General features: G+C 68.1%; 2 protein-coding genes and 1 long non-coding RNA gene across 8 annotated transcripts in view; 2 read left to right on the top strand and 1 right to left on the bottom strand.

Moving 5' to 3' along the window:
• The first annotated feature begins 1,893 nt into the window (after positions 1–1,893).
• Positions 1,894–3,213, top strand: LOC138845839 (uncharacterized). Of its 2 annotated transcripts, none has more exons than XR_011383021.2 (2): positions 1,894–2,140; positions 2,814–3,213. It is a non-coding gene; the product is annotated as an uncharacterized LOC138845839 (long non-coding RNA). The 2 variants fall into 2 exon arrangements; XR_011383020.2 differs by having other exon boundaries at positions 1,934–2,072.
• A 272-nt stretch (positions 3,214–3,485) lies between these two features.
• Positions 3,486–23,992, top strand: part of DOCK6 (dedicator of cytokinesis 6) — a 39,563-nt gene continuing 19,056 nt past the window's right edge. For all 5 annotated transcript variants that reach the window (XR_016223368.1, XM_070059094.2, XM_070059093.2 and 2 more), the window contains exons 1-21: positions 3,486–3,623; positions 8,926–9,013; positions 9,565–9,740; positions 10,587–10,655; positions 10,735–10,864; positions 12,187–12,396; positions 16,383–16,468; positions 17,110–17,176; positions 17,256–17,405; positions 17,826–17,906; positions 17,994–18,147; positions 18,300–18,427; positions 18,557–18,650; positions 18,821–18,983; positions 20,918–21,035; positions 21,234–21,304; positions 21,886–22,024; positions 22,562–22,663; positions 23,007–23,093; positions 23,312–23,543; positions 23,701–23,862. Coding sequence is in view for 4 of the 5 variants with exons in the window: in XM_070059094.2 (XP_069915195.2) it covers positions 3,580–3,623; positions 8,926–9,013; positions 9,565–9,740; positions 10,587–10,655; positions 10,735–10,864; positions 12,187–12,396; positions 16,383–16,468; positions 17,110–17,176; positions 17,256–17,405; positions 17,826–17,906; positions 17,994–18,147; positions 18,300–18,427; positions 18,557–18,650; positions 18,821–18,983; positions 20,918–21,035; positions 21,234–21,304; positions 21,886–22,024; positions 22,562–22,663; positions 23,007–23,093; positions 23,312–23,543; positions 23,701–23,862 (2,551 nt within the window). In the remaining variant the exon portion in view is untranslated. The remainder of the gene's footprint in view (positions 3,624–8,925; positions 9,014–9,564; positions 9,741–10,586; positions 10,656–10,734; positions 10,865–12,186; positions 12,397–16,382; positions 16,469–17,109; positions 17,177–17,255; positions 17,406–17,825; positions 17,907–17,993; positions 18,148–18,299; positions 18,428–18,556; positions 18,651–18,820; positions 18,984–20,917; positions 21,036–21,233; positions 21,305–21,885; positions 22,025–22,561; positions 22,664–23,006; positions 23,094–23,311; positions 23,544–23,700; positions 23,863–23,992) is intronic.
• Positions 19,098–20,371, bottom strand: ANGPTL8 (angiopoietin like 8). The gene is made up of 4 exons (XM_070059110.2): positions 19,937–20,371; positions 19,635–19,796; positions 19,371–19,480; positions 19,098–19,273 (listed from the first exon to the last, which is right to left on the bottom strand). The coding sequence occupies exons 1-4, from the start codon at positions 20,231–20,233 to the stop codon at positions 19,246–19,248; spliced, it is 597 nt and encodes a 198-aa protein (XP_069915211.2). The 5' UTR covers positions 20,234–20,371; the 3' UTR covers positions 19,098–19,245.

Genomic DNA, 23,992 nt, shown 5'->3' with positions numbered 1-23,992 from the left:
ACAAGCCTGCGTGCCACTTAGGCAGGTGCTGGCTGACTCCGGCTGTTTCCCATTAGACGCTTCGAAAGGTGCGGGGGTCCCCCCAGCGCCCCGCTCCGCCCTCGCCACCCGCTCCCATCCTTCCTCACACACCCCCGCTGAATGATCGGGAAGAGAATGGGGTGTGTGTCCGGAGAATTGCCAGTGCCTGGCCCTGGGCAGAGGTCATGCAAACGGGGGTGGGGGGGCAGCGCTGCAGAGCCGAGGGCCGGGCCCTGAGACCCGGTCCGGCGGGTCCCGAACAGTGCGACAGGTGCTGATGGCTCCGCATGTGTGGCCACAGCCTTGCTGGATTTTATAAGATCTTTTTATTATTAATCTGAGACACAGAGGGACCCAGAACTCCCACCTGCTGGTTCGCTCCCCAGCTGTCTGCTGTGGCTAGGAGCCGGGGGCTGAGCCTGGGGCTCCCGGGGCGGGGGGAGGGGTCCAGCTCCTGGAGTTCTCTCTGCTGGCCCGAGGAGAGGAGAGCAAGGTGTCGACCCCGCTGATCGGCTTGTCCCATGTTGCAGACGCAGCCAGGATGGCGGCTGTGCACCGGCCGCTCGTGCACACGCGTGTCCAGCGCGTGCACGCACACGGAGCTCAAGAAACAAGGCGCTCTGAGGGCGGCGCGCAGCGTCCGGAGCTGGGCCGTCTGCCCGGAGGCGACAGGAAGCCTGCAGCCTGCCCCACTGGCCCGGACCCCCGGGGCCAGCGTCCTGCTTCCTTCCCCGGCTGCTGGGAGCCGCAGGACAAACAGCCCAGAGGCACCGCCCCCCAGGCCTGGTGCAGCCCGGGAAACTGAGGCCCTGAGTCGGTCTGCCAGTGGCCAAGCTGGCCCGGGACCCAGCTGGAACAGATCTCTGGGTGGGAGTCCTATGGTCCAGGCACAGCCTGATTTTTAAGAAAGTTTTATTGATTTTAACTTGAAAGGCAGAGTGACAGAGAGGTCCCAGTAGCCTGACAGGCCAGGCTGAAGCCAGGAAGTGGGCGCTGCGGCCAGGTCTCCCCTGGGGGTGGGCAGGGACCCCCAAGTCCTTGGGCCGTCGCTGCTGCCTCCCAGGGTGCGCACTAGCTGGGGGGCTGGCCTAGAGGCAGAGCCGGGACTCGAACCCAGGCCCTCGGACTTCGGATGCAGGTGTCCCAGGCGGGGCCTCAACTCCCTGCATGGTTTCAGGCTGACAGCTGCTCCTGTCAATCCGGTCCTGCTCCAGTGGGAAGATGACCTGGGACGATGGTGCCACCTCCCGGAGCTGGTCCCAGCCTGCGGGTCGGGTGGACGCTTCTGGCTGGTCACTCCCCCACCTGGCCTCCCCTGCACACCTCCCCCCACCCACACTCACTTCCTGGGCGGGGCTGGGTCCGCTGAGTCAGCTGTCCCTGCCATTCCCACGGCAGCCACCTGGGGGCAGTGGGCACCCGCGTCCAGCCTCCCTCTGCCAGATCCACTCTGCCTCACTCGTTCTCTAGTGAGCACCTGCTGTATACCTAGCCCCGTGTTGGGTGCTAGCGTAGGGAGGAAGACAGAGAAAACCCCCGCCCGCATGGGGCTGACATTCGAGTCAAGATAGGGGGTGGGCGGCCCTGGAGACGGATGGCCCAGTGACCGGGTTTCTGTGTGGCGGGGGCTCTAGTTGGGGAATACACAGGCGGCGGCAGGAGGCAATAAGGGGTCAGATGAGGAGCGCGGGGAACGGTGTTGCCCCGGAGGGAACAGCACTGGGCGGCAGCGCAGGAAAAGGTAGGGGCCCCAAGCCCAGCCTTCCTCACTGGCCCCTCCCTGATCCCCGGGCTCCCGCCTCCTGTCCCCTAGCGAGTCCTCCGGCAGCAGCCGGCCGAGGCCAAAGTCCCCGCCAAGCCAGCCCTCTGTTTGAACAGCTGCCTCGGGTGCCGCCCGGCTGAGTCAGGCTGGGGAGCCCCAGCCCCGACTTTCAGGTCTGGTAGGCACCAGGGCAGGGCGGGCGTGGAGCTGCAGGCAGCCCAGCTCGAGCCCTGGCCCAGGGGATTCCCAGGCTGCACAGGGAGCCCCTCAGAGATGAGCCGCTCATGCCGTGAGTGACCACGGGACCCCTGGAGCCCAGGAGGAGGCTGAGACCGGTGCCCTGGGACTCACAGCCAGGCATGCATGGGGACAGGAATTCCCATCGTGAGAATGCCAGTACGGGGGGCACAGCATGTTCAAGGGTCCTGGGGTGGCAGCCAAGGGCGAGAGGCATGAGGTCAGAAGTCGGGGATGACAGCAGCAGGTGGCACAGGGCCCCGGGGGCCGTGGGGAGGACTTGGGCTTCCACCCGAGGCAGGAGGGAGCCACACGGGCTCTGCCCGGGGAAGGGAGGTCACCTGACTCGGTGTCACCAGGCTCCCACAACCTGGGAGGCACCCAGGAAGGGAATTCAGCAGGGTGAGCTCAGGTGGGGCATGGCAAAGCAGGATGGGTGGAGTCTCGCCTGGGTGCTCCCTGGAGCCCCGGAGGCAGAGGTGTGTGGGTGTGTGCCCGTGTCTGTGCTGGGAGCCGCCCCGCTGCGACCCCCCCTGCCCTGGTGCTGTCGTGGGTCTGCCCCGCCCCCCCAGACCTCCCTCCTGGGCGCCCCCTCCGACTCCTCCCCTCTGGCCCTCCGATGTCCTCTGAGAGGGAGGAGCGAGGCCAGCACTGCATTTGGGGACCCGCGGAGCCCAGGCCCCAGGGATGCTCACTCAGCCTGATTGTCCCAAGGGGCAGGGAGGTGGGACAGGGATGGGGCGAGAGGTGAGCGCGCGACTTACCTGGGACACCCCACATTTGCCTTCCACAGGAGAGGGGCTCCGGGACCTGCGTCCTGAGGCCCTTCTCCCCGCTGGACCCTGCCTCCTCCCTGGCCAGGCCCTGGGCACCACGCTGGACACCTTAGCGTCCAGCGACTCCCCCGGAGGTTCCAGGACGCGGCGGGGAAAGTGGAACGGAAGATAGAGTTGGGGAGTGATGAACACGCCTCCTTTGGACGTCCCGGGCCTCGGTGCCTGGCCCGGGGACCCAGCTCGCTGGCCACGCCCATCCTGGGGGAGCAGCAGCCCCTGCCCCAGGCGCTGGGGTCCCGGCCACCCAGCTGGCTCCTGGCTCCCGGCTTCAGCCTGGCCCAACCCTGGCTGGGGAGTGAACCAGCAGATGGAAGATGTCTCTCGGAATTTTCAAAATAAAATATAAATTTTGAAAAATGGTCAAGATAAACTTCTTTGGGTGCAAAAATGTTTGGAAGTCCACGCAGTTTTTTTCATACGCATTTTCCGTGTGTGGACGGCGGCCAGAGCTCCCCCACCCCACCCTGGGGGAGCGGGGACCCCATTCTCGCGGAGTCCGCCTCTGCGCCCCAGCCCAGCCCACTGCGCCGCGGGCCAGCGGGGACGTACGGGGCGGGGCCGACACCGGAAAGGCCAGGCCACGCCCCCAGCCTGCCGCCACGCCCAGGCCACGCCCCGTCCCGGCCACGCCCACGCCCAGCCCAGCCGGCGCGGCCCCCGGAGGCGGCGGCGGCGGCGCTCACCGAGGGCCGAGCGCGGCGGCGGCGGCGGGACCCGAGCACCATGGCGGCCGCCGAGCGCCGCGCCTTCGCGCACAAGATCAACAGGTAGCGGGGGCCCGGCCCCAGCCCACCCCCACGTGGCCAGGCCCCGCCCCTGATCCGCCGAGGATCCCCCCCCCACGCGCCGACCCCGACACCGTCCCACCCCCCTTCCGCCCGGGCCGGGGTCTCCCGTCCGGTTACTCGCGGGACCCGGGCTGCGGACGGGAGGAGGCGGGGAGCGTGGCGGGGTCCCGGTCGGGGCTGGCGGCGGGGCCTGAAGCGTGATGGCGGCTGAGGTTCTGCCCGCGAGCGCTCTGGACCCATGGGGGCGTGGCCGGGGGGTCTTCCTGGAGGAGGTGGCGGGCGGACTGGGGGTGCTGGGCGAACTCTGCGCCCCCTGTCCATCTCCTGGAACTTCGGCGTCCTCGCGCCCCGAGGGATCTGGGGTGGGGGGCTCCAGGGTTGGGGGTTTCGAGGCAGAAGGGCGCACCTGGCCGGCTCCAGAGCCCAGTGCCCAGCTGTCTGCGGGAGACAGGGGACAGCTGTGGGCGCCTTCCCCCGCCCCTCCACACCTCCTGCTCCAGTCTTCCTAGCACGGGCTGGACGTGCCGGCACCGACCGGGATTGAATGGATGGCGTGGGGGCTGGGGCCGGACCAGCTGGTGGGCAGCGGGGGGAGGGGCGGGCGCCGGGCGCAGGGGGAGCCATCGCCGCCGCCGCCGCCGCCGGGGCCTCCAGGGGATGTCAGGCCGGCTGGGGCTGCAAAGCCTGGCCTCAGTTGGGGTCTTTGTGAGTAAGTGGGCTCCCAGGTCTGCGCAGGCGGCCCCTGGGCTGGGGGTCCGTGTTCACAGTCCCTGGGTGTCCCTGCTCCTGGTGGTGGCCGTGGCGCGGGGGGGGGGGCGGCACACAAGTGGGCTACAGCTTAGGGATGGGTGCAGTGGGGACCCCTCAGGGGAGTGGGATGGGGGGTTGGGTATGGGAGGTGGGTCATGTGGGCGAGCAGGTGCCGCTGGGCAGGAGTGGAGGGAGGGATCCAGGGGGCCCGGGCAGGAGGCAGAGCCGGGGAGGGGGCCGCACGGTGGGCCCAGTGGGCTGCGGGGAGCCGAGGACCGCTCTGAGCCCGGGAAGGACCGGCTGGGCAGTGTCGATGTTCCCCCGGGATTTGCCTCGGAATTGTCCGTGTGAGGCCTTGTGTCGCTGAGCCTGGGAACATTTTTGCTGTTGTCTTTAGGTCGTTTGAAAGAGTGAGAGAGAGAGAGGCAAAGAGAGAGAGAGAGAAGTCTTCCATCCGTTGGCTCACTCCCCAAATGCCCACAACGGCCCTGGCCGGGCCAGGCCGAAGCCAGGAGCCAGGAGCTCCATCCGGGTCTCCCACGTGGGTGGCAGGGGCCCAAGGACTTTAGACACATGCTGGTGGGAAGCTGGAGTGGAAGCAGAGCTGGGATTCGAACCCAGGCCCCCTGCTGGGGGACGCAGGTGTCTGACCTCACGGGTTGTGGTGGTTGTTGTTGTTGTTGTTTTTCCCAGTTCCTACATGCCTGGGGCCTGACTCAGGCTGAGATAAGGGGGAATTGTGGGTCTGGTCTTGGAGAACACACAAGACAGAGCCCACCCTAGAACAGAATGGGGCTGGCACCGCGGTACAGGGTTAAGCTGCCGTCTGCAATCCCCTCGGAGCAGCAGTTCGAGTCCCGGCTGCTCCACTTCTGGTCCAGCTCTCTGCTGTGGCCTGGGAAAGCAGTGGAAGATGGCCCTAGTCCTTGGGCCCCTGCACCCACGTGGGAGACCCAGATGGAGCTCCTGGCTTCAGCCTGGCCCAGCCCTGGCCATTGCAGCCATCTGGGAAGTGAACCAGTGGATGGAAGATTCTCTCTCTCTCTCTCTCTCTCTCTCTCTTTCAAAACACATAAATCTAAAAAACAAAAACAGCCTGGTTAGCCTTAGTACTGGGCAGTTCCCAGTTTCCTGATAAACACTTTTTTTTTTAAGATTTATTTTATTTATTTGAAAGAGTTATAGAGAGAGGGAGAGGGAGAGATAGAAAAAGACAGAGAGAGGTCTTCCATCTACTGGTTGCCTCCCTAAATGGCCGCAATGGCCAGAGCTGGGCCAGGCCGAAGCCAGGAGCCAGGAGCTCCATCCGGGTCTCCCACGCTGGTGCAGGGGCCCAGGCACCTGCCGCCTCCCAGGGTGCGCATGCGCAGGGAGCCAGCGTCCGAAGCAGAGCTGGGACTTGCGCTAAGGCATCAGCTCTGGTTTGCAAGCGCCGTGGGCGGGGCCTGACCACTGTCCCAAACACCTGTGGTGCCGGCTCCGGCCATCGTGTACGCGCGCAGCCGTGGCCGTCGCGTGCCCGTGGCCAGCTGCAGCCGTCCCGCGTCGCGTGGGGAAGGCGGTCCGGGCCGCTGCCTGCTGTGAACGCTTGCCCTGCTGTGTGCGGGGTTCCCACGCCTGTGCGTCCTCACGCGTGCCTCGTTTCGCCCTGAGGCTGCCGCGCTCACGGGTGGGGGCCCCGGGGACGCTGCGGGCCGCGTGGGTCGGTCCTGGGTGTCCCCGCCTCGGAGTGGACTTGCCGGAGTGATCCGTCTCCAACCTTGCTTGCTAAACAGGGCTGGTGTGTCAGTAATTACAGCTGTGCTGACGTCACGGCACAGCGGATGGGACTTCTGGGTGTCCCGCGTCCTTGTGGTGCTGTGTTGCCTTTAAAAATGTCTGCCAGTGAGGGTTCGTGTGGTTTTTAGAGAGATTCTTTATTGGGGGGAGGGGGAGGGGCTTACTGCCTTATGTAGGGGCGCACGGAGCCTCCTTCTCCTTCCCGGTGGAGATTAGACCTGGCCAGCCCAGGCACAGGACCACAGTCCGGTCTGAATTCCTGATGAGGCCGTCCCTGGGGGGCGTCCCATGGGGCTGTCCCCTTGTCCCCTTAGGAGAATTCAGAGCCACAGATCACCTCCTGGGAGAAGCCAGCAAGTGCAGCCCAATGTTTCACCCCTTCTGTTGTTTTTTTAAAGATTTATTTATTTATTCATTTGTTTACTTGGAACGCAGAGATATATATATATATAGAGAGAGAGGGAGCTTCCATCCTCTGGTTCACTCCCCACATGGCCTGGGCCAGGAGCCAGGAGCCAGGAGCCAGGAGCTCCATCCGGGTCTCCCACGTGGGTGGCGGGGGCCCGAGCACTGGGGCCCTCACAGCTGCCTCCCAGGCGCATCGGCAGGGAGCTGCAGTCAGAAGTGGAGCAGCCGGGACTCCGAGGTGGGGTGGGGGCGTCCCTGGTGGCAACTTAGCCCCACCCACAGGGGCACAGTCGAAGCCTGGCCAAGCCATGGCCGCTCAGCCCTGTGCCACCAGTGCCCAGTACCAAGGCTGGGGCTTCTGGCCCTTCCAGGGCCTCTCTCCAAGGCCAAGGGGAAACTGATTGTGCAGCCCCCTCCCCCACCCTGCCCTGGGCCACAGCTTTGTCCCCTGCCCCCAGCATCTTCCAGTCACCCAGCCCCTGTCTTCCAGGGGCCTTAAAGGAGGCTGGCCTGGCTTTGGGAATTTTTAAATATTGAGTTGTTTTCATCTACTTGAGAGAGAGAGAGAGAGAGAGAATCTACCATCCTCTGGTTCACTCCTCAGATGACTGCAATGACTGGGGTCAGGCCAGGCTGAAGCTAGGAGCCTGGAGCTCCATCCGGGTCTCCCATGCGGAGGGGAGGGGTCCGAGCACTTGGGCCGCCACCTGCTGCCTCCCAGGTGCGTTAGCAGGGAGCTGGATTGGTAACGGAGGAGCCACGACTTGACCCGGACACTCTGATATGGGATGTGGGGTTCCACGTGGCAGCTTAACCCATTGCACTGCCTCACTGGCCCCAAAGCCCTAATTTTTTAGTACTCCTTTGCATTTCTTAGAAGTTCCTCTCGGGGACAGCGCTGTGGTGTAGTGGGCTAAGCCTCCGCCTGCAGCACCAGCATCCCATATGGGTGCCAGTTCGAGTCCCGGCTGCTCCACTTCCGATCCAGCTCTCTGCCGTGGCCTGGGAAAGCAGTGGACGATGGCCCAAGTCCTTGGGCCCCTGCACCCGCGTGGGAGACCCCAAAGAATCTCCAGGCTCTTGGCTTTGGATCAACGCAGCTCCGGCCATTGCGGCCATCTGGGGAGTGAACCAGTGGATGGACGACCTCTCCCTCTCTCTGTCTCTCCCTCTCTCTCTCTCTGTAACTCTGCCTCTCAAATAAATAAATAAATCTTTAAAAAAAAAAGACTTATTTGAAAGTCAGCGTGATAGGGGGGTGGAAGGAGAGAGATCTCCCATCAGCTGATTTACTCCCCCAATGGCCACAGCAGCCAGGAATAGGCCAACTGAAGCCAGAAGCCAGGAGCTCCATCTGGGTCTCCTGCGTGGGTGGCACCCAAGCCCTTGGGCCGCCTCCTGCTGCTTTCCCAGGCGGATCAGTGGGGAGCAGAGCAGCCAGGGCTGGAACTAGCCACTCTGATGTGGGATGCCAGGACGCAGGTGGCAGCCCGACCTGCTGCACCACGACGCCGACCCCCAACTCTCCGTTTTTACAAAGCCCAGAGAGGTTGCCCTGCGTGCGCAAAGCCACACAGCATCCTCTAACTCACAGCAGATCTGGGCAAGCAGGAACCGGAGAGAGACTTGGGGGGAGGGTGAGTTCAGCAGAAAGAGCCAAGATGTGCAGGGCCCTCCCAGGGGACCACACAGCCCTGGCACCTCCCTCCACAGAGGGAGTCACGCAGTGCCCCCCAGGGGACCGCCTGGTGCTCAGCTGAAGGAATTGAGGACTTGGGCCACCCCCAGGCCCCCCGGGTCCCCCCTCCCCTGCTCACTTTCACCCAGCCTGACTTTGAAGCCTGGCTTGGGTGCAGGTGGCCCTGGGCAGCCCACAGCCCTGAACTTGATTGCTGGGGTCTTTCCCAGGCTCCGTGGGCCACACTGGCCTCCTGCACACAGCACTCTTGTCCTGGACTTGCTGGCTGAGTGCCGCCCCCTGTGCCCTGCCCCATCCTCCCTGCGAGGCCAGGGAGGTGCAGGTGCAGTGAGGCAGGGGATTGGGGTGGGGGTGGCATGGCTGGTTGTTTAGAGACCCCCAGGGTGGGCAGAGGGACTGCAGACCAGGGAGCGGAGGCCAGGGTCCACCAGGCCGGGCTCCCTTCCACCAGGGCTGGACTGTGCGTCTGGCCCGGCCAGCGGGAGGGGAAGAGAACTAGCCAGGACCACTCCCGTGGAGTGGGGGTGGGCGGAGGGGAGGGCCCCAGGGAGCTGGGGGCCGCAGCCTAAGGTCTGTGACTCCCGCAGCCTGGGGTCTCCTCCCTTGGCCCCAGCGCACCCTCTGACCCCCTCCCTCCGGTCCCAGGACGGTGGCCGCCGAGGTGCGGAAGCAGGTGTCTCGGGAGCGCAGCGGCTCCCCCCACGCCAGCAGGCGCAGCAGCAGCTCCCTGGGGGTGAGTGTTGGGGTGCAGCCCCCCCCCAGGCTGGCAGAGCTGGGGGCTGTGTCCCCTGTGTCCCGCCCTTAGGGGAAACAAGAGAGGGAAAATGCAGCCATGGTGCCATCCCAATGGCCAGGCGTGGGGGGAGGGGCCGCCCTGGGCGCAACTGCAGGGCAGGGGGGCGCCCTGTGGGTGGCTGGGCCAGGGAGACTCCAGCCTCCAGTGTGGACCACCCAGCTGGGGCCGGGAGTGACTTCCTGCTGCTGTGGGCAGGGGGTGGGGGTGGCCTTGGTCCAGAGGCCTTGAGATTGTGCACAGACCATTCCTCCCAGGGCTGGCTTCCTGTCCACGCAGGCTCCAGGGCGTGAGTTCCTTCCTGGAGCCCCTGGAGGGAAGGGCGGGACGGGCCAAGCTGGGGGTAGGGAGGAGTGGAGAGTGCTCCCGGGCCCCTCCCCGTGGCTCCGGCGCCCTCCCAGCATGACCCCACTTGCCCCCTGCTCCCCCCAGCCCCCAGCCTCCCGGGCAGCAGTGTCACTGCCCCCCACCCCCGCTGTGCTCTGACCCAGGTCCCCTTGACGGAGGTCGTGGAACCCCTGGACTTTGAGGAGGTGCTACTGAGCCGGCCGCCGGACGCCGAGCCCGGGCCCCTCCGGGACCTGGTTGAATTTCCTGCTGATGACTTGGAGCTGCTGCTGCAGCCGCGGGAGTGCCGGACCACGGAGCCTGGCACTCCTGAGGACGGGTGTGTTCCTCACCCGGCCTGCCCAGCGCCCGCCCACGCCCCGCCCCCAGCCACGCCCCTCTCTGCCCATGACCCGCCCCCGCCATGCCCCTCTCCGCCCATGACCCGCCCCCGCCATGCCCCTCTCCGTCCCTGACCCCACCCGGCCACGCCCCACTCTCCACCCATGACCCGGCAACGCCCCTCTCTGCCCACGACCCGGCAACGCCCCTCTCCGCCCATGACCCGCCCCCGCCATGCCCCTGTCCGCCCGAGACCCCACCTGGCCACGCCCCACTCTCCACCCATGACCCGGCAACGCCCCTCTCCGCCCATGACCCGCCCCGGCCACGCCCCACTCCCCACCCATGACCCGGCCATGCCCCACTCCGCCCGTGACACGCCCTCGGCCATGCCCCACCCGCTACCCATGACCTGGCCACGCCCCACTCTCAGCCATGCCCCTCTCCGCCCATGACTTGGCAACGCCCCTCTCCGCCCATGACTCCCCAGGCCACGCCCCTCTCCACCCATGACCCTCCCCAGCCACGCCCCACTCTCCCCCATGACCCGCCCTCGGCCATGGGTAGTCCACCCGCTACCCATGACCTGGCCACGCCCCACTCTCAGCCACGCCCCTCTCTGGCCATGACCTGGCCACGTCCCACTCACCGCCCATGACCCGCCCTCAGCCACGCCCCCTTCGCCACGCCCCCACAGCGTCCAGGATCTAGCAACCTGGAGTTCCACTCTGGCTCTGCTGTGTGACCACAGGCCAGCCGGCCTCCCTCTCTGAGTGCATCCTCGACCTCCCGGGGCGCCCCCCCAGACCCCGACTCCGCTGACCCTGACCTTCTCCGGCTGCAGGAAACTGGACGGGCAGGTGCGGGCCGCGGTGGAGATGTACACGGAGGACTGGGTCATCGTGCACCGGAGGTGGGTGTGTCCCCGGGAGCAGGCAGCCCCCTGGCAGGTGCCCGCAGCCCTGCCACCCGCCCGCCGCACCCTCCCCTAGGTACCAGCACCTGAGCCCGGCCTACAGCCCCGTCACCGCGGAGTCACAGCGGGAACGGCAGAAGGGCCTCAGCCGCCAGGTCTTCGAGCAGGACGTCTGCGTGGACGAGCGGCCTGGCGCCGAGGACTCGGTGAGCGGACCCTGGCCGGGGCGCCCTGCGCGGGGAGTGTGTGTAGCCCCTGCTGTCATTCACCTGTGCCCCAAAGGATCTGTACCAGACCCGTGAGTTCAAGGGTAAGGGTGATAAGCATTAATTGAGTGCTTAGGGTATGCTAAGTGCCTCCTATTTGTCCCTTCTGTTCATCCTGTGAGCCAGGGCAACCGTTGTACCCATTGTGCAGAAAAAGCAACTGAGGTGTGACAGGGTTATGAGAGGGCCTTGAACCTGTGATTTCGCCAATCAAGGTGGTTTTTTTTTTTTTTTTTTTTTTTTAAGATTTATTTGTTTGGGGGTCAGTGCTGTGGTGTACCAGGTAAAGCCACCGCCTGCAGTGCCAGCATCCCATACGGGCACTGGTTCTAGTCCTGGCTGCTCCACTTCCCATCCAGCTCTCTGCTGTGGCCTGGGAAAGCAGTGGAGGATGGCCCGAGTCCCTAGGCCCCTGCACCTGATGGGAGACCTGGAGGAAGCTCCTGGCTCCTGGCTTTGGATCAGCCCAGCTCTGGCCATTGCAGCCATCCGGGAAGTGAACCAGCAGATGGAAGACCTCTCTCTCTCTCTCTCTCTCTGCCTCTCCTTCTCTGTAACTCTGCCTTTTCAAATAAATAAATATAATTTTTTAAAAAAGGATTTATTTGTTTGAAAGCCAGAGTGACAGCGATCTTTCATTCGCTGCTTCACCCCCCAAAATGCCCACGCAGCCAGGGCTGGGCTGGGCCGCCCAGGAGCCGGGGCTCAGTCTGGGTCCACCAGGTCAGGGGCAGGGACCCAGGTCCTGGAGCCAACCCCATGCTGTGTCCCCCAGCAGAGCAGGAAGCAGGAACCAGACCAGAGCTGGGACTTGGACCCAGGCAGTCCGATATGGGGTGCAGGCGCCCCAATGGGCACAATGCCAACCCTCCCCCAAATGTTGCTATTCTCGTTAATTTTAGACGTAGAGAGGAAACTGAGACCCTCAGTGTGGGGTCAGAAACCCGGGGTCACAGAGCTGAGCTGGGTCCTGGGTCACAGTGACAGCCCCCGTGGCAAGAACTCGCCCCTCCCCTAGCAACAGGGAGCAGAGTCCCAGGGAAGGATCTCATTGGCCCAGCCCAGGCCTGTTCTTTTGTCGAGCCAATCCCGGGGCCGGGGGCATGTTCTGATTGTCCAGACGCGGATCATGTGGCCTGGGGGAGCGTCGCCTCTTCCGAGGATGGCGGAGAAGCGGAGGCTGCAGACAGAAGTTTCTGGAAGAAGGGCGGCCACCCCGTGCCCCCCGCTGGCTCTCAGCGCCCGCTGCCCCGCCCCCGCAGGAGGAGGCCCGGCGCTCGGGCTCCCCGGAGGACACCCCGCGCAGCAGCTGCGCCTCGGGCATCTTCGACCTGAGGAACCTGGCGGCCGACGCCCTGCTGCCCGCGCTGCTGGAGCGGGCGGCGCCCGAGGACGTGGACCGGCACAACGAGGCCCTGCGGCGGCAGCACCGGGCCCCCGCGCTGCTCACCCTCTACCCGGCGCCCGACGAGGTGGGTGCCGCGCGGGCGGTTCCCGGGCTGTGCACCCGCCCCTCCCGCCTTGTGAGCTGGGCGCCACTGTGCACCCCGCCCCTCCCGCCTGGTGACCTGGGCGCCACTGTGCACCCCGCCCCTCCCACCTGGTGACCTGGGCGCCACTGTGCACCCTCCCCCCACCTGGTGACCTGGGCGCCACTGTGCACCCCGCCCCTCCCGCCTGGTGACCTGGGCGCCACTGTGCACCCCCCTCCCACCTGGTGACCTGGGCGCCACTGTGCACCCTCCCCCCACCTGGTGACCTGGGCGCCACTGTGCACCCCGCCCCTCCCGCCTGGTGCCCTGGGCGCCCACTGTGCACCCCGCCCCTCCCGCCTGGTGACCTGGGCGCCCACTGTGCACCCCGCCCCTCCCGCCTGGTGACCTGGGCGCCACTGTGCACCGCCCCTCCCACCTGGTGACCTGGGCGCCACTGTGCACCGCCCCTCCCACCTGGTGACCTGGGCCCCACTGTGCACCGCCCCTCCCGCCTGGTGACCTGGGCGCCACTGTGCACCCTCCCCCCACCTGGTGACCTGGGCGCCACTGTGCACCGCCCCTCCCACCTGGTGACCTGGGCGCCCACTGTGCACCCCGCCCCTCCCACTTAGGGACCTGGGCGCCCACTGTGCACCCCGCCCCTCCCGCCTGGTGACCTGGGCGCCACTGTGCACCGCCCCTCCCACCTGGTGACCTGGGCGCCACTGTGCACCGCCCCTCCCACCTGGTGACCTGGGCGCCACTGTGCACCGCCCCTCCCACCTGGTGACCTGGGCGCCCACTGTGCACCCCGCCCCTCCCACTTAGGGACCTGGGCGCCCACTGTGCACCCCGCCCCTCCCGCCTGGTGACCTGGGCGCCACTGTGCACCGCCCCTCCCGCCTGGTGACCTGGGCGCCACTGTGCACCGCCCCTCCCACCTGGTGACCTGGGCGCCACTGTGCACCGCCCCTCCCACCTGGTGACCTGGGCGCCCACTGTGCACCCGCCCCTCCCACCTGGTGACCTGGGCGCCACTGTGCACCGCCCCTCCCACCTGGTGACCTGGGCCCCACTGTGCACCCGCCCCTCCCGCCTGGTGACCTGGGCGCCACTGTGCACCCTCCCCCCACCTGGTGACCTGGGCGCCACTGTGCACCCCGCCCCTCCCGCCTGGTGACCTGGGCGCCACTGTGCACCCCCCTCCCACCTGGTGACCTGGGCGCCACTGTGCACCCTCCCCCCACCTGGTGACCTGGGCGCCACTGTGCACCCCGCCCCTCCCGCCTGGTGCCCTGGGCGCCCACTGTGCACCCCGCCCCTCCCGCCTGGTGACCTGGGCGCCACTGTGCACCCTCCCCCCACCTGGTGACCTGGGCGCCACTGTGCACCCCGCCCCTCCCGCCTGGTGACCTGGGCGCCCACTGTGCACCCCGCCCCTCCCGCCTGGTGACCTGGGCGCCCACTGTGCACCCCGCCCCTCCCGCCTGGTGACCTGGGCGCCACTGTGCACCGCCCCTCCCGCCTGGTGACCTGGGCGCCACTGTGCACCGCCCCTCCCACCTGGTGACCTGGGCCCCACTGTGCACCGCCCCTCCCGCCTGGTGACCTGGGCGCCACTGTGCACCGCCCCTCCCACCTGGTGACCTGGGCGCCACTGTGCACCGCCCCTCCCACCTGGTGACCTGGGCGCCCACTGTGCACCCCGCCCCTCCCACTTAGGGACCTGGGCGCCTACTGTGCACCCCGCCCCTCCCGCCTGGTGACCTGGGCGCCACTGTGCACCGCCCCTCCCACCTGGTGACCTGGGCGCCCACTGTGCACCCGCCCCTCCCACCTGGTGACCTGGGCGCCACTGTGCACCGCCCCTCCCACCTGGTGACCTGGGCGCCACTGTGCACCGCCCCTCCCACCTGGTGACCTGGGCGCCCACTGTGCACCCGCCCCTCCCACCTGGTGACCTGGGCGCCACTGTGCACCGCCCCTCCCGCCTGGTGACCTGGGCGCCCACTGTGCACCCCGCCCCTCCCACCTGGTGACCTGGGCGCCACTGTGCACCCGCCCCTCCCACCTGGTGACCTGGGCGCCACTGTGCACCGCCCCTCCCACCTGGTGACCTGGGCGCCACTGTGCACCCCGCCCCTCCCACCTGGTGACCTGGGCGCCCACTGTGCACCCCGCCCCTCCCACCTGGTGACCTGGGCGCCACTGTGCACCGCCCCTCCCACCTGGTGACCTGGGCGCCACTGTGCACCCGCCCCTCCCACCTGGTGACCTGGGCGCCCACTGTGCACCGCCCCTCCCACCTGGTGACCTGGGCGCCACTGTGCACCGCCCCTCCCACCTGGTGACCTGGGCCCCACTGTGCACCCGCCCCTCCCGCCTGGTGACCTGGGCGCCACTGTGCACCGCCCCTCCCACCTGGTGACCTGGGCGCCACTGTGCACCCGCCCTTCCCACCTAGGGACCTGGGCGCCCACTGTGCACCGCCCCTCCCACCTGGTGACCTGGGTGCCCACTGTGCACCCCGCCCCTCCCGCCTGGTGACCTGGGCGCCACTGTGCACTGCCCCTCCCGCCTGGTGACCTGGGCCCCACTGTGCACCCTCCCACACCTGGTGACCTGGGCGCCCACTGTGCACTGCCCCTCCCACCTGGTGACCTGGGCGCCACTGTGCACCCCCCTCCCACCTGGTGACCTGGGTGCCCACTGTGCACCCCGCCCCTCCCGCCTGGTGACCTGGGCCCCACTGTGCACCCTCCCACACCTGGTGATCTGGGCGCCCACTGTGCACCCTCCCCCCACCTGGTGACCTGGGCGCCCACTGTGCACCCCGCCCCTCCCGCCTGGTGACCTGGGCCCCACTGTGCACCCTCCCACACCTGGTGATCTGGGCGCCCACTGTGCACCCTCCCCCCACCTGGTGACCTGGGTTCCACTGTGCACCCCCCCTCCCACCTGGTGACCTGGTGACCTGGGTTCCACTGTGCACCGCCCCTCCCACCTGGTGACCTGGGCACCACTGTGCACCCCCCCTCCCACCTGGTGACCTGGTGACCTGGGTTCCACTGTGCACCGCCCCTCCCACCTGGTGACCTGGGAGCCCACTGTGCACCCTCCCCCCACCTGGTGACCTGGGTTCCACTGTGCACCCTCCCCCCACCTGGTGACCTGGGAGCCCACTGTGCACCGCCCCTCCCACCTGGTGACCTGGGCGCCACTGATCAACTTAAATTGGGCACCGACTGTATCTCCCAAGATCCCTCCGACCAACATGAGCTAGGCACCGACTGTGTACTCCAAAATTCCTCCTTCCATTATAAATCGGGTACCAACTATGACTGTGTACCCAACATTCCTCCAACCTACATTAATTGGGCACTGACTGTGTACCCCAGCATTCCTCCAACCAACATGAATTGGGCACCGACTGTGTCTCCCTGTATATATTCAGCCAGTACTGGTTGTGTACCCGCTGGGCAGTCCCCCATTTAGTTGTCCGGTACTTGTGTGTGTTGAGCACCTACCATTTATGCCTATGTCGGTCCACCGATGTTTATTATTTGGCACCTTGTGTATACGCCTACACTTTTCTTTAGCCACTGAATAAGTGCTCGCTGTATACTCCTACTGGTATTCAACCAGTACTTGGATGGTGATGGGGCGCCTGCTGTATACAGGTGGCACATGGTGATTGGGAGGAGACCCCGTCCCAGACAGGGCAGTGGCACAGTCAGCGCCCAGCCACATGGCCCACGCACCCGGTCCTCGTGAACTGCTGGCTCGGTTCAGGCTAAGCCGGGTGGGCGCCGGTCGGCCGGACGAAGAGGAGGCGTCTGCAGGGCATGGGGGGGGGGGTCAGCTGACACCTGTGCAAAGGCCCTGAGGCAGGGACCTGGAGCAGCCAGGTGGTTCCCGGCTCGCCAAGCCGGTCCTGGAGGATGCGTCCCAGCCCCTCCCCCCACAACCCCGGGTCTTTGCAGGACGAGGCCGTGGAGCGCTGCGGCCGCCCCGAGCCGCCCCGGGAACACTTTGGACAGAGGCTACTGGTGAAGTGTCTGTCGCTCAAGTGAGTCTGCGGGCCCGCCCCCCCCCCGCCCTCCCTTGGCCCCTCCCCTGGGCAGGCCCGCCCCCTGGGCCCCTCCCCTGGGTGGGGCGGGCTCGCTGCTCCGGGCCACCCAGCTTCATCACCCCCTCCGGAAGCCCTGGATAGCCGGGGTCCCGTGCTGCTGGGGTCCGGGGCGCAGGCCGCGGGTGTTGGTGTCGCTGAGCCTGGCTCCTGCAGCCCAAGGCCCCGCCGGTCCCCCGGGGAGCAGCCAGAGGCGTGGGAACAGAGCTAAGCCGGATGTGGACTTGGACCCCAGCCCGGCCTGCCTGGCCCCTGCCCACCCGCGGCTCCTGCCGGCAGGGGGCCGGGAAAGGGAGGCTGGGGGACCCACGCTGGTGGCTCAGGCAGTCGCTCAACAAACACTCAGTGGAGTGCCACCTGGGACCTTGTAGGGACCACCCGGAGGGGGTGGGGGGCTCTGCGGGAGTTACTGTGGGGAGGGGGTGGAGCTGCCCGTGCCTCAGTTTCCCCATTTGCAGAATGGGAGCTGGGTTTGCTGCAAGCCCCTAAGCTGGGTGGTCCAATGGGAGACTGTAGGGTGTGGGTGTGTGTGGGGGGGGTGCACAGAGGGGGTGACAGGGAGGGCCCCCCTTTCCCCGCAGGTTTGAGATTGAGATTGAGCCCATCTTTGGGATCCTGGCCCTGTACGATGTGCGGGAGAAGAAGAAGGTAGGCGTCCTCCTCGTCCCCCTGGGCGGGGCTGTGGGCTCCCTGGAGGCGGCGGCCCAGCTGCCTCCTGTGTCCCCAGATCTCGGAGAACTTCTACTTCGACCTGAACTCGGACTCCACGAAGGGGCTGCTGCGCGCCCACGGCACCCACCCCGCCATCTCCACCCTGGCCCGCTCCGCCATCTTCTCTGTGACCTACCCGTCGCCCGACATCTTCCTGGTCATCAAGGTGCCCGCAGGGACCGGGCACACGGGGCGGGCGGTAGGGGTGACCCCCACGGGGCCAGCACCTGCCTTCAGGGGATGAGACCGGGGAAGTGATCCGGGCTGTCGTGGGGGGGTGTGTGGGGGGGAGTTGATGAGGCTCCCGGCTGAGGAGGAACCCTGGAGGGCTTCCAGGAAGAGGTGACAGCTGCACTGAGACCCATGGGGGCTGGGGGCTGGGGAGGGGGGAGGAAGGGGTGCGTGCAGCAGCCCCGGGGCTCCTGGGTCGTGAGCAAGATGCGGTGGGAGATTCGAGGATGGACCAACCAAGGGCACCCACAGGAGGCCCTCAGGGGCAGCCCCGGGGGGGCTGCGGGAGTCGGGGGGGTCGCGGGAGCCGTGCAGGCGCGGTGGAGCGAGCCTCACCGCGCCCCGCCTCCCGCAGCTGGAAAAGATCCTGCAGCAGGGGGACATCAGCGAGTGCTGCGAGCCCTACATGCTGATGAAGGAGGCCGACGCGGCCAAGGTGAGCCCCGCAGGGGGCGGCAGCCGGGGCCGGACCCCGCCCCGGGCGTGGGGGGCGCCCAGCTGACTCCCGGGCGCCCCCTCTCAGAACAAGGAGAAGCTGGAGAAGCTGCGCCTGGCGGCCGAGCAGTTCTGCACGCGCCTGGGCCGCTACCGCATGCCCTTCGCCTGGACGGCCGTGCACTTGGCCAACATCGTCAACAGCGCTGGGCCGCCGGACCGCGACTCGGACAGCGAGGGCGGTGAGGGGGCGGGGCCGGGCCGAGGGGCGGGGCCGGGCCGAGGGGGCGGGGCGGGGCTGCCGGCCGGGCAGCGGCGCCCCCTGCCGGCCGGCCGCGGCACTGCGCCAAGACCCCGTGGCGCTCTGTCCGCTGACCCCGTCCGCCCCACCCAGAGCGCCGACCCGCCTGGACGGACCGCCGCCGGCGGGGGCCCCAGGACCGCGCGAGCAGCGCGGACGACACCTGCAGCTTCTCTGGCTTCCGCCCGGCCACGCTGACCGTCACCAACTTTTTCAAGCAGGTGTGGTGCCCGGAGGCTAGGGATTGTGGGGGTGGGGTGGGGGACAGTGGCCCCTGGAGATTTCTGCCCCCCACCCCCTGCAGCGCACCCTGGTCCCGGCTCACAGGGGGGCCCATCCCGCCCACGCAGGAGGCCGAACGGCTGAGCGACGAGGATCTGTTCAAGTTCCTGGCGGACATGCGGCGCCCCTCGTCCCTGCTGCGGCGCCTGCGGCCGGTGACTGGTGCGGCGCCGGGGACCCCGCCACGGCCGTGATAAACAAGTGCCCGAGAAATAGGGGTGTGGGGGTGCCGGGCAGACGCGGGGTGCCGCCGCCAGGGGGCGCCGTGGGCGGGCGAGAGGGCGCGACTGGTGGGCGCCGGGCAGGTGCACACGGGGCTCCTTGCTCCCCAGCTCAGCTCAAAATCGACATCTCCCCGGCTCCCGAGAACCCCCCCTTCTGCCTGTCCCCCGAGCTGCTGCACGTCAAGCCCTACCCGGACCCCAGGGGCCGGCCCACCAAGGAGATCCTGGAGTTCCCCGCCCGGGAGGTGTACGCGCCACACACCAGCTACAGGTGCACACACCCGGGGCGCGCTGCCCCTCTGCTTTATTGGGGGGGGGGTCCCCGCGTGCCGCGTCTCTGCTCCGCCCCCCGCCTCGCGCCCCGCGGGCCGCCGCCGCCTCCTGCTCGGCCTCCTCCGCCTCCTCTTCCTCCCGGGCGCCGGGCTGGCAGCCCCCCTGCGCACGGGCAGCTCCTCCCCGCGCAGGGCCTTGCGGGCCTGTGCCAGCGGCGCTCCTCGCTGCGTGGACCGGTCTCGCGGGATCCCCAGGCAGGCTCAGGCCGGGAGCGCCGCCGTGTGCAGCCTGCGGAGGGGACAGGAGGGGCTCAGCCACCGGGCCCCAGGAGCTCCCGCCCGCCCCGCCCCTGCGCCCCGCCCGCACCCCTGCCCCCGCCACGCACCTCTCCTGGATCTGCCGCAGCCAGCGCTCCTGTGCGGCCACCTGGCGCCGCTGCCGCTGCATGTGGCCGGCCAGGGCCCACACGATGTGGCTCTGCTTGTCAGCATGGGCCTGCGTGGTCGGGGGCTTTGTCAGAGCTGCGGGCCTGCCCCCCCCCGCCCCGCGCCCCGCGCCCTGAACGCAGGTCCCCTGTGCCTGCTGGCCTCAGTTTGCCCAGCTGACAAATGGGCCAGAGAAGTGAGCGTGGAAGGAGCCCCCCCCTTACCTTTAGGGTCTCAAACTCCTGGTGGGCGGAGCCCAGCCAGGCCCCCCGCAGCCGCCTTTCCAGGTGCCGGATGCTCTCTCGGAGCCTTTGCTGGGCCTGGGCCGCCTCCCCCAGCTCCTGGGCTGTGGCTTCTGCCTGCAGCTGTAGGGCGTCTTCCTCTGTCTGCTCAGGAGAGAGACAAGGCCGGTCCCTACGTGCTGGGCACAGGGGCATGGCTGGCCGTCCTAATCTGTTAACTCCCCCCGACCTGCCCCCCCCATAAGCTCCTACACACCCCACGGTGCCCCAGCTGCAGTGCCCACCTGCATGTCCAGTAGGCTCGTGCGAAGCTCCCGGGCTGCGTCCCAGCCCTGGCTGACCTCTTGGCCCAGGAGCTCCAGTGTGTGGCCGTAGAGGCCCACGCTGCGGCCAGCCTCCTGCAGCCGCGCCTCTGTGGACTTGTACACGCCGTTGAGGGCCTGGCCCAGCTGCAGGGCCCCGTGGAAGAGGAGGGTCAGCTCCTCGTGCTGGGCGGGCTCTGGGCTGCCCGCGGGGCCCGTGGGAGCAGAGCCGGCCACCGAGGCCAGGGCCCAGAGCAGACACAGAGTGAGTGCGGGCATGGCTGGGGTCTGGGCGTGTTCCCCAGCGCCAGGGCCCGTCGCCTTTTATGTCCCTGCACCGCCCGCTAACCCCCGGTCAATCGTTAACTGGCCAGCCAGCCGCCCCGGGTTGCACAAGTCCTGGCGGTGGCACGATGCTTGCATCAGGCTGCTGTCCAGCTGGGCCGCGCGTGGATCACGCTGGCCACGGCTCCGGGCCCCCGAGGCTCCCCACGCTGACCCTGTGCCCCCACCCGTGGACAGCGGGACAGCGAGGGCCATGGTGAGCACCAATGGCTACCCCAGAGCCGGCCCAGCTGCCACCATGGCGTCCCCTCCTACCACCCGTCTTGGCCTGCTTGGTAGCTGCTGGGTGGGGGAGGGGAGGGCCGAAGCCTTTCCCAGACCACACAGCCGACTGCCTGAGTGACTCACCCCGTGCCTCAGTTTCCCTGCCTGGAAGATGGGCGTGTGTGGGTAATGAGTTGCTCCATGCTGAGCGCTCCCACAGAGCCCAGCACAGGGCAGAAGTGGCCAGGGCGGCGAGGCCCCTGTGGTGCAGGCCCTGCGGGAGGCAGCCCCTACCCCACCCCCGCAGGGACCTCGCCCCTGGGGGAAGGGCGGGTCAGCCTGGGGCCAGCTTCCGAGGTCTCTGCACATGGGTGCCCCTGACCCCGGCCGCGTCCCTGTCCCCCCCCCCCCCAGGAACCTCCTCTACGTGCACCCGCACAGCCTCAACTTCAGCAGCCGCCAGGGCTCCGTGCGCAACCTGGCCGTGCGCCTGCAGTACATGGCGGGCGAGGGCCCCAGCCAGGCCCTGCCGGTCAGTGTGGGGGAGGGGGCACCGGCCGCTCACGTCTCTGGGTCGCTGGCAGAGCTTGGGGCGCGATGGGGAGAGGGGTGGGCCTGGTGGGAAGGGGGCACCGGCCGCTCACGGCCCTGGGCAGTGCCTGGGTGGGGGAGGGGCAGGCCCGGGGCGGGGGCACCGGACACTCACTCCCCTGGGTCCCCGGGCCCGCAGGTCATCTTCGGGAAGTCCAGCTGCAGCGAGTTCACCCGGGAGGCCTACACCGCGGTGGTCTACCACAACAAGTGCGTGCCACGCCCAGGGGGCAGGGCAGGGGCGGGGCTGGCTCTGCCCACCCACCCCCTCACAGGGAAATGGAGGAATGAAGACTAGAATCCCTGCCCCGGGGCTCCCACGCCCCGTATCCGAGTCCTGGCTCCGCCCCTGATCCCAACTCCCCACTCATGCGCCCTGGGAGGCAGCAGCAATGCCACCCACGTGGGAGCCCCGGGTGAAGCTCCTGGGGCCACGTGGGGAGTGAACCAGCAGATGGAAGACCTCTGTCTCTCTCTCTCCATCTGCTTTTTTTTAAAAAAAAGTGAAAAAGTTTTTTTTCTCCCTTTGGAAATCCATGACTACATGGAATCTTCATGGAAAAAATCTTCATGGAAAAAAATGCACAGGATGTGGACATGTTGCACGGACAGAAATGTGTGTGTGGACATGCGTGGTTTTCCCACATGTGTATACACGTGTGGTTTTCCCACGCATGTGCGCACGCTCGTGGGCAGCACTGGAGGGGCCCAAGCGGGCAGTGGGGACCGTGCGGGTGCAGGAACGCGGCCGGCGGAAGTCCCAGTTCCCCGCAGCCCCCCTTCCCTCCCAGGTCCCCCGAGTTCTACGAGGAGTTCAAGCTGCGGCTCCCGGCCTGCGTGACCGAGAACCACCACTTGCTGTTCACGTTCTACCACATCAGCTGCCAGCCCCGGCCCGGCACAGCGCTGGAGACGCCAGTGGGCTTCACCGTGAGCGGCCCTCTGGCTCCGCCCCTGCCCCGCCCAGCTCTGACGCCACGCCCCGGCCCCGCCCAGCTCCGATGCCACGCCCCTCTCCCCTGCTGCAGCGCAGGGCCCTCTGCCTGCCCTCCAGCCTCGCCCTGCCCCGCTCAGCTCTGACGCCCCTGCCCCGCCCAGCTCTGACGCCACGCCCCGGCCCCGCCCAGCTCCGATGCCACGCCCCTCTCCCCTGCTGCAGCGCAGGGCCCTCTGCCTGCCCTCCAGCCTCGCCCTGCCCCCCTCAGCTCTGACGCCCCTGCCCCGCCCAGCTCAGATGCCACGCCACACCCCGGCCCCGCCCAGCTCAGATGCCACGCCCCAGCCCCACCCAGCTCTGACGCCCCGCCCCTCTCCCCTGCTGCAGCGCAGAGCCCTCTGCCTGCCCTCCAGCCCCGCCCTGCCCCGCTCCCGCCCTGGCCCCGCCCAGCTCCGACGCCCCACCCCAGTTCCGCCCAGCCCCACCCCGGCCCCCGCCCAGCTCTGACGCCCCGCCCCTCTCCCCTGCAGTGGATCCCACTGCTGCAGCATGGCCGCCTGCGCACGGGGCCCCTTTGCCTGCCCGTGGCCCTGGAGCAGCCCCCACCCAGCTACTCCATGCTGACACCCGACGTACGTGCCCGGGGCCCCGCACAGGCCCTGCTGCCTCCTGTCCTTTGTCCTGGCTTGTGTCCCCCTGGCCCTCTGCCATGGCCTTCGTAATTCCTGTCCCCCCAGCTGCACCCCAGGGCCTGTGGCCGCCCCATCCCCACCCACTTCCCTGCCCACCTGATGTCCACCCTTGGAATGCAGGGGCCTGCAGCCCTCCCAAGCCCCACTTCTTAGTCCCCCGGGGGCCGGGCTGGGGGCAGGGTGCCTGGCTGCTCCCCCAGGTGTCGCAATGCCCCATGGTGGCCTGATCCTGGGGGAGGGGCGGCCAGGGCCCACCGGGCGACTCCCTCCCTCCCTCCCACAGGTGGCCCTGCCGGGCACCCGCTGGGTGGACGGTCACAAAGGCGTGTTCAGCGTGGAGCTCACGGCTGTGTCCTCCGTGCACCCCCAGGTACGGGGCGCAGCCAGGACCTGGGGGATGCTGCCCCCTCCTCTCCTGATCACCCCAGGATTGGGCAACCGGTGCTGCTGGCCAGGGAGGGCCGGCCTGCGGCCGTGGACGTGACTCGGGTCAGCCAGGCCGAGCGCGTAGGGAAGCTGCTGACTCAGGCAGGCAGGGTGGGCTGCGTGCCCGGGGGCCTCGCTCAGCACCCGTCTCCCTCGGTCCAGGACCCCCACCTGGACAAGTTCTTCACCCTGGTGCACGTCCTGGAGGAGGGGTCCTTCCCGTTCCGGCTCAAGGACGTCGTGCTGAGCGAGGGCACCGTGGAGCAGGAGCTGCGGGCCAGCCTGGCCTCCCTGCGCCTCGCCAGCCCCGAGCCCCTGGTGGCCTTCTCCCACCACGTGCTGGACAAGCTGGTGCAGCTGGTCGTGCGGCCGCCCATCATCGGCGGCCAGATGGGTGAGCCGGCGCGGCCTCGGTTTCCGAAGCGGGCCCTGTGTGATCCCGCCACGGTCGCCTGACCCCTTGGACAACACCCACTCTTCCTCCGGAAAGCAGGGGTGGGGGAGGTGAGCGCCCGCGGGCCCTGGAACTTGACCTCTGCTCTGCCCGGCAGTGAACTTGGGCCGTGGGGCCTTTGAAGCAATGGCCCATGTGGTGAGTCTTGTCCACCGGAGCCTGGAGTCTGCCCAGGATGCCCGGGGCCACTGCCCACTGTTGGCCGCCTACGTCCACTACGCCTTCCGCCTCCCCGGCACCGAGCCCGGCCTTCCGGGTGGTAAGTGCAGCTGGGAAATCCCAGGAGGCAGGAGAGACCCCGGGCACAGAGGAGCAGAGGCCCTGGGACCCTTTGGGGCTCCTTGCAAGAGAGAGGCTCTTTCCCCCACTTCTGTTCCCTCCCCAGGGGT

This window comes from Oryctolagus cuniculus, chromosome 16 (assembly GCF_051225735.1).
Source record: "Oryctolagus cuniculus isolate XC-2025 breed Fujian yellow rabbit chromosome 16, ASM5122573v1, whole genome shotgun sequence".
Lineage (NCBI taxonomy): Eukaryota > Metazoa > Chordata > Mammalia > Lagomorpha > Leporidae > Oryctolagus > Oryctolagus cuniculus.
This window is presented reverse-complemented; position numbering and strand designations above follow the sequence as displayed.